Here is an 8,207-nt window from a genome sequence, read left to right as displayed (position 1 = left end):
TAATGAACGTTTTCATAAGATGCTGGGCTGACAAGAGAGAAGCAGATCAGGAAGACATCCTGTAAGTATACAACCATGGCACAGAGTTAGGCTGAGAACATGGGATTGCATGACAAGGGGGCAAAGAGGGGAGAGGAGCTAGGTGGGCAGCATGTTCCCTCTGCAGCAAAGAGTCATGCTGGGGAAAGCGGTCTCTCAGTGTAAGACAGTCCTGAATGCTGCTAATTGCCTCTAGAGGGGAGAAGGACGTTTGCTCCCCTGACTCATGGTAACCATAGCCACCCTTATCAGAAGAGCCAAATGTTTAACTATGAGGATGGGGTTTTTGTGGTAGGCACACTCATCCTCATGGGAAATGGCCTGACAGCATCCCGCTCATTTCTCACAGAACACCAGAAAGCCTTCAAGACACAATAATTTTGCCTGCTGTTGAGACAGAGCTATGGTCAGCCCGAAAAGTGCACATGCAGGACACAAATGAGGTCGAATTTTGGTTATCCGCATAAGTGCTTCTCCTGGGGCATGGAAAAATTTTGACTTGCACTAAAAACCAAACCAAACCAGCTCTTGTGGGTTATATTTATTTCACCCAACAAAGCTAAAGGAAGGGTGTCAGGCCCAGCCTATTCATTTCCATACTTCTATAACCATTAGAGGCAAAACACTTGGAAAACAGATCCTGCACCTATCCTTGGGATGTGTCCCAGGGTGGATGCAAGCACTTTACTGAGAAATACAGCTGCTTGCACTGACTATAGAAGGAGCCTACACAAACAGCTTATACCAGGTGTCTGGCTTTTAAGTGGCTGAACCTAGCTGAAACAAATAGTGCCTTCAATTCCTAGCCCTTTTGGTTGCAATGGCAACCTTGAGACCAGCGCCTGAGGCAGCAGTGTCTTTCTGAGCTTGCCAAGAGACTGTTTGGAACAGCATCCTCCAGGGAAAGTGATCTTTAAACCCAAAATCACTCTGTTAATGTGATGAAAAACTGGTGAATCTGTGTGTCTGTGGAGGCATCCATTTGTTCTGCAAGATGCTTGGGCTTAGTTGAGGCATCAGCAGATCAAACACATGTGTCTCCACATCAGATCTCTTTTAAAAGGCAGAAGCCAGAATAGTAGGGTTCACAGAAATGTAAGAAGCTCCTGCCTCAGTTCCTGAATTCCCTGAGCCACTTTAACTTCACAAAAGGGCAGTTTGGCTCTTTTAATCCCAGGGGTTTTCTTGCTATGTTGCACCAGTAGATGAAATCTCCAAAATACCCTTAGATGCCTTTTACATTAAGGGTTTCAAAGCACTTGTATATCAACAGAGGTATTCTTAAAAAAGGGCAGAGAGAGACAGGAACAGTCATGTCACCGTTTTAAGGCAAACGTTGATTTTTGCACTGGGGCCAAAGGCATATTTGATGGAGGAATAAGGGAGGAGGGACATAGAGTGTGACCCACCGTCTGCGGGTAAGACAGCGGCCTCAGCCTGTCATAATCCTCTTGTCCAGCAGTATCCCATAGCCCCAGATTTACAGGCTTGCTGTCAACCATCACGTTGGCGGAATAGTTATCAAACCTGGAATTCAGAGACATAGACCGTAGCTCAAACAGGAGAAGAGGGAGCTCTTCCAGTAATGTAGCTGGGATTTGCTAGGTGCACCCGGGAGCAAAGGGTGGTGATTCCTCTTCTCAGCTCACCTAGGTGATGCTATGAACCTTATGGACTTCCCACTCAGCAGCAACCTCCTCCCCATCTGTCCTGCGCAGGTGCCCGGCTGCAGCTCTGCCTTTGCCATCTTTCATGCAGATCCATAAAACCTTCAGTTTTCTCCAGTATCCTTCCCACAACTATGTCTGCTCTAACCAAGTCCCTGTGTTTCTTCTGTACTCCAAACCCCTTCTTTCTTCTTAAAAGTGAAGAAGAAGAATCCTTGTATCTGTAGCTCCCTCAGCCCTGCACTCCTCAACACCCCTACTGAACCAGTATGCCAAGGTGTGTCCACTTACTCTGACAATTCAGTGTGAAATATTTTAGAACAGCTATCAGGATTGCATGCTTGAGAGCAAAGACTTCATAGAAATAAATATATGTATATATTAAAACAATAGAGATGTTCCTCCCCTTTGCTCCAACAGAAAGACCTTGTGAATGTGCTCACAGCATACACCACCACTGTGAGATAAGCTATGCAGTCCAGGACCACAGAACGGCCTCCCTTTCATGTCTCCAGGCATAAGCCTCAGATAGGAGGAGAAATGGTGTGTGACACACAAAATGCATAGCCACTTCATGGCTACGTGCTTGGAGGGATGATGTCCTTCCACAAACCAGTTTCTGAGAAAAGAAGGGTTCTTGCTGCCCCAGCTGTGTTTTGTAATGCCACTGCAAATTGGTCTGAAGAAAACAGTGACACTAAGGTTTTCCTGCATCTTTCCTTCCCAAGGAATCTGAACCTGAGCTGGCAGTCTGACATACTGTGCCTAGCTCCTTTTCCCACCTAAGGAAGTGTATAGTCATACTGCACATCCCTGTGGTGTGATATGAGTATGTATGGTGTGCATCCCCAAACATAATCCCATGCTCTTTGGAAGTACAAATGCATCTGGCCACTCAGACTAAAGCAACCTTAAGCTTGTTTCTTATGCTAAGAGTCTGCATGTCCGTCCCACCCTCATGCATACATCTGATGGATTGCATAGTGCTTCTATTCTGGCACTGAGCTGGATCCTGCACTCTTACTGTCAGCATTATCAGTGCCTGCTCCAGTGATAAGGAAGGAAGTGGGGACTTCTATCTATCCAACTGTCTTCTCTTGGGTCTAGGCCAATTTTGTGCCTGGTTGTTTTGCCTAGAAGGACCCCATCTGTGTGTAAACCATGTATGAACTTAGCAGGCAGATAGACCCTTGGGTTGGTTTATTTCTCCCAAATGTCCCATTGATACTAGGGGTTTATAAGTCCACTTGCTTCTGGTAAAAGGTGACGGATCTGAAGTGTAGGGGCACCTTTGCCAGTTTGGCAGTCCGTCCTCTGCTGGCATGGACATCATAACCCTGCCTTCAGGGTGAACAACAACGGGTTTCTGAACCCCTTTGCATCCTGCTTTCCATGCCTCCCATCCACCCCAGAACCAGTTTATTCCTTTACTCACACAGTAGGGATGTATTCTCCTGGGAAGGCATTGGTGGTGTAGCTGATGAGGAGACAGGTTTTGCCTACAGCTCTGGAAGACAAAGGAAAACCAGCAGGAAGTTGTGTAGTGCAGGAAGACTTGTTAGGGTGAGGTGGGGATGGGGCAATCCTTTCACACTTCTAAGCTAGCCCTGTTAGGAGGCCCCTGGAGGCAGAAATGCATTCACAGGACCAGACAGCACACAGCCACAGGTTAGACAACCAGCAGGCAGAAAGACAGGATGTCACCCAGAAATGTTGTCTTTGAGCACAAAGGCTTGTTTGCACAGTTTGGTACAGAGATCACTCAGCTAAAACACATCCACTCTGAGATGGAGGTGAGAGCCCATTTCCCAGGACATGCACACTGCAGTGCTGGAATGCCACGACATGCCTCTGAGCACAGGCACCCCTGCCTGCTTCTGCAGGCACTGTGGCCAGGGACTGATAGCACCTCCTCTTGACTTAGCCACAACAGGTTCCAGTCTTGCCTGTCTGCAGAGAGCTGCAGCATCACTGCAGAGAGCTGTAAGAAGCCATCAAGGTGCCTCTCTCTGCAGCTGGCGGAGGCTGCTGGTGGTGTTTCTGCTTCCTCTCTCCTCAGCCTCCCCACACCCATGCTGCAGAAGGGAGCCAATGAGCCAGGGTAGCAGTATGGACCAGACTGGTGTTGTGGTCAAGCTGAAGCCTGTGGTGTGGAAAACAGGTAGAGAGAAACTGAGGAAGATAAAGCACCCAGGACAGGAGTGGGAAGGAGAATCCTTCTCTTGCTGTGCTGCTGCTTCTCAGGTCTGGGTGGCCTGGAAAAGTCTGGCTAGGTTTCAGTTGCAGTATATGTAAAATGGAGGTGGTGAGAGCAACCTGCCTCCTCAGCCTGCGAGCACAGCCACAGGAGGGGAGAGATGACTTTCCTAGAGTCCCGCTCCTGGGGATGCTCCAACCATGTCAGCTGTACCTGCAAAGTCCCCTGTTGCAGAGCTGCAACGTTGCCTTTTTGTGTGCCCTTGGCAGGTACAGCATCTTTGCCCTTATTCACAAGGCATCTGCCTTGGCCACTGCTCTGTGGGGAAGCTGAGGAGGAAACAAAGCTCTTCAGCGTGCTTTTACACTTGTTTCTTCCTTCTGCCACCTCCCTTTCTTAGATCCTCCTCTCCCAGTCCCTTCTCTTTCCCAGCTCCCTTACTTCCCTTTTATTGCAGAGATACTGGGGAGGGCCACAGAGACTTCCTTAAGCTCCACAGGTAATGGCTCAGGAGATCTACAGGACTGTGGGTGAGTCAGTCATGCACGGAGGGATGGTTCTGAACTAGTGCGATTGAACAGAGGGGAACACAAAGGGTCAGTGAAGAGGTGAAGGGTACCACCAAGCTATTGAGAGAAGAGGTGAGGTTACTGGGGCAGAGCTCAGTGTTAATAGGTCAGTGATGTGGGATATAGGGCCAGAACAGCTTATGGGGCAACATCAAGGGGCTTAGCTGAGTGATGGCAGAAGGTCCTGTGGTCGCGAAGGTTGAGCCAAGGGAGGGTGAAAGGCTGATATGGCCAGGAGGGAGGTGAAGGGTGATGGACCAATTGCTCAGAGCTGTGGGGGATAACTGGACTGCTGCATTGCAAGATGGTGAGAGGGGAGGTGTAGTGCACAGAGAAGCAAAACGACAAGACAGTAGACATTTAAGAGGAGTTTGGGTCAGAGCCGTTGAAAGCAGGACATGTTGTGGGGTTAGCCATGATATGAGGGGAATGCTGCCTTGAGGCATGGCTAGGTATATGGTTGGTATAATGTGTAGGTAGTAAACTGCAGGTTTAACAGGGCAACAGATAAACACCCAGCTCTAGCTTGAAGCCTTCAGAAGACTGTTCTTAGAGGTAATGGTTTTACTGGAGGGTCTCTCCTTCCTTGTTCCTTCTCGCCATCCCCTTGCTCCAGCGCCTGAGAATATGTCTAACATGTACTGCTATGTTTGCAGATGTCTTCTTCCCCAGGCGAGTTTTGAAGGAGGAAGTGACTGTGGGGAGCGGGGTTGCTGCAAATGTGTTTTCATCTGCTACCTGATAGCTGCCCCAGATAGCAGTCTGGTCAGCTCCTTGCTGGGAAATGAATTAACCTACTCCATGCCCAACGTGGACTCTCCTTCCCTGTTATCCAACAGGGCAAGAAGAAGTCCTGTCCCTTCGGCCCCAAGCAGTACTGACTGCTTCCCTTAGTGATGGCTTAGATCAGGCCGTTTCTAGGGATCACGGGATATGGGCAGTGACACCATCACACTGTAAAGGCAAAGCTGTGCTACCTCTCACTCCCAAAGTAGCATATACTCAATGTAAAAAGCTCGTCCTCCTTGGGCCCACAGAAACCCCTTGCCAAACACTCTCCCCCACACTCCAATACAATGTGCTGAACACAGAGATTCGGGATCATAGTGCTGTGCCCTCTCCCAGTCGGTCCCAGTGAGCAGATGGCTTTCAAGGAGCCATTCACCTGCAGGAGAGCACTTGCACTTGTCGGGTTTTAAATCTGACTCCTGCGTACAGGTTGAACCTGGCAGCAATGCTACCACCTCCTGTGTTGGAACAGACCCTGACCCACTTTCCACGCCTCTTTGGCAGATGCCCTTCAAAATGACCTCTTCTACTTCATTCCCAGAGGAAGGTCCCTTGCCCTGGGGAGGGAAGAGCGAGAAGGAGGGAACGCAGTCTGCAGGAGGTCAGAAGCAGAGCTGGGGAAGGTTCACCAAGCAGACACCCTATTTCTTGCCCCTTGTCACCCGCTCTCCCTCCCAGCATCCACAGCAAACCTTTGGGTACCTACCCGTCTCCCACCACCACACACTTGATAGCTTGCATGTCTCTGGACCCGTGGCAGAGGTCGGCACCTGGGGCAAAGGGAAGTCAGGCCAAGGCAAACAGCGGGGAGAGATGGGCAGATCTGAGTCTCGGCCGTTGTGCTGCAGTGAGCGGCAGGTTGGAGGGAGGGAGGAAGTGGAAGAGGGAACTGTATTTGACAGTCACCCTCCGGTCCCTCCTCCCTTCCCACCACAGCAGCAACCCTGCGGCCGAGGCCGTTAGCTGAAGGCGGGGCATGCATGACTGCATGGTTGGGATGATGACTGCTGTAGTATCTTTCTTCTCCCCCTGTGTCTCACCCATTCCCACCCCACCCCACACGGCTGGGGGCACCAAACTGCTTTTACAGGGGAGCTGGACAAAGGTTAGAAGCAGGTGAGAAAGCAGAAAGGTGGATTTCCTCTTTCCTCCTTTATCATCCAAACTTTGGGGGGGGGTGGTAGGCAGGGAAGAGGATCTGAAGTCAAAGCAGTGGGGTGATGTAGGGCAATGATTTTTCATGTCTTCCCAGTGCCCATGTGTGTGAACGGCAAAACATCATAAGAAGCAGTGTTTCCTGTGAAGGCTGAGCAAGGAGGTTAAGCAGCCTCTAGGAATCCCATGCCATCCCCTCTGGTGGCAATAAGGTCCTGCTGCACTTCCCCACCTGCCCAGATTGCTAATACAAAGAAGTACTGTGTGAACCTCTGTGTTCACCATGAAGTGGAGCAAGTGCACCAAGGGATGCAATGAACTGTTTTAATGTATGTTTCCAGTACTATGACAGCCAAGACTGGTGCATGAGAGGAGCCCTGCAAACCAGCATCTCATACCCACCCTTCCCCCCACTTCTGTACAAAAGTGGCACATGGGATCTGCTGCCAGACCTCTTCCATCTTGTCATTGAATCATAGAATGGTTTGGGTTGGAAGGGACCTTAAAGCTCATCCAGTTCCATCCCTCTGCCATAGGCAGGGACACCTTCCACTAGAGCAGGTTGCTCCAAGCCCCATCCAACCTGGCCTTGAACACTGCCAGGATTGGGGCAGCCACAGCTTCTCTGGGCAACCTGTGCCAGGACCTCAGCACCCTCTTAATAAAAAATTTCTTTCTTTTATCTAGTCTGAATCTACTCTCTTTTATTTTAAAGCCATAACCCCTTGTCCTATTGTTAGGGTAGGCCTCATCTTATAAGCATCCATTATGTATTGAAATGCCACAGTAAGGTCTTCCCAGATCCTTGTTTTCTCAGGCTCAACAATCCCAACTCTCTCAGCCTTTCCTCATCGTCCTCCAAAACCAGAAGAATTGTAGAGCTAGGCAGCAAGAAAAAGAAGCAAGCAATAACCTAAGAAGGAAGAGACAAGGATTGCAGGAGACTCTACTCCTTCCGTTCCCTTCTTGAAATGAGGGCCTGCCTCCTCTTCCTTCTCCTCTCATGCAATGCTAAGCCTGAAAAAGTGCATATGTGTGCACATATGTGTGCTCCAGCCTGAACTGATGAGTGGATGGGCAGGAGATGCATTCTATAGAAGAAGGGATGTGGTGATACCGGATAAACTAGCATATCCAGGCTTTGTCAGGAGGCCAGTTAGACCAGGAACAGTAGGATTCCAGCTGGGATGTTCCTGAAGGAAGGAACTCTGAGGGAAAGTGTTTCTCCAAAGGTTGGTGACCTTTATGCTGCTGCAGCAATGGGAGGTTGTTGCTGCTCAGGAGGAGAGCTCTGCTCTCCAATCTATCACTTGGCACTGGCTGCAGCCCAGAAGCCTTCAACTGTGGAACATTTCCAAGTCTTGAGGCAATTTCAGAAGCACAAAGTGACCAGCTGTAACCAGGTGTTCCCTCTGTGGGTGGTAGGGAAGGGGGAGGAAGGAAACCCACTGCTTCCTCTGCAAGTGAGAGCAGGAATCAGCCATAGGAATACAGGTCAGAGGAGGACAGAAGCAAGAGTGACAAAGACTGTTAAAGGGAGGAGCTGGAAAGGGCAGGCAGCCGCAGAATACAGCATGCCAGGAGATAGGACTAAGACAAGAAGGCAAGTATATATGGCTCCAAAGGAACATTTCTGTTTTCAGCAGATCTTTTCCCTGAAGATTTCTAATAACCTTTATGGGCCTGGGTAGAAGTAGGGTGGGAAAAACGGAGTGGACATCTGGGGTGGGAATGATGAAGACTGAAGGGAAAAGAGCTGGGGAGGTCTGAAGAATACAACGAGCCTTACCT

The 8,207-nt window shown here is 49.6% G+C and overlaps 1 protein-coding gene across 1 annotated transcript; it reads right to left on the bottom strand.

Annotated features, from left to right (window-relative positions):
- Nucleotides 1–4: 4 nt before the first annotated feature.
- Nucleotides 5–6,146, bottom strand: RAC2 (Rac family small GTPase 2; the record flags this gene model as incomplete). Its single annotated transcript, XM_061356564.1, has 4 exons — nucleotides 5,968–6,146; nucleotides 3,142–3,213; nucleotides 1,449–1,566; nucleotides 5–59 (listed from the first exon to the last, which is right to left on the bottom strand). Coding segments are annotated over exons 1-4 (280 nt in total), but the record flags the coding sequence as incomplete, so codon positions are not given.
- Nucleotides 6,147–8,207: the final 2,061 nt, after the last annotated feature.

This window comes from Neopsephotus bourkii, unplaced genomic scaffold (genome assembly GCF_033783945.1).
Source record: "Neopsephotus bourkii isolate Nb327-2 ecotype Australia unplaced genomic scaffold, CSIRO-AGI_Nbou_v1 NB_107, whole genome shotgun sequence".
NCBI classification, from domain to species: Eukaryota; Metazoa; Chordata; class Aves; order Psittaciformes; family Psittacidae; genus Neopsephotus; species Neopsephotus bourkii.
This window is presented reverse-complemented; position numbering and strand designations above follow the sequence as displayed.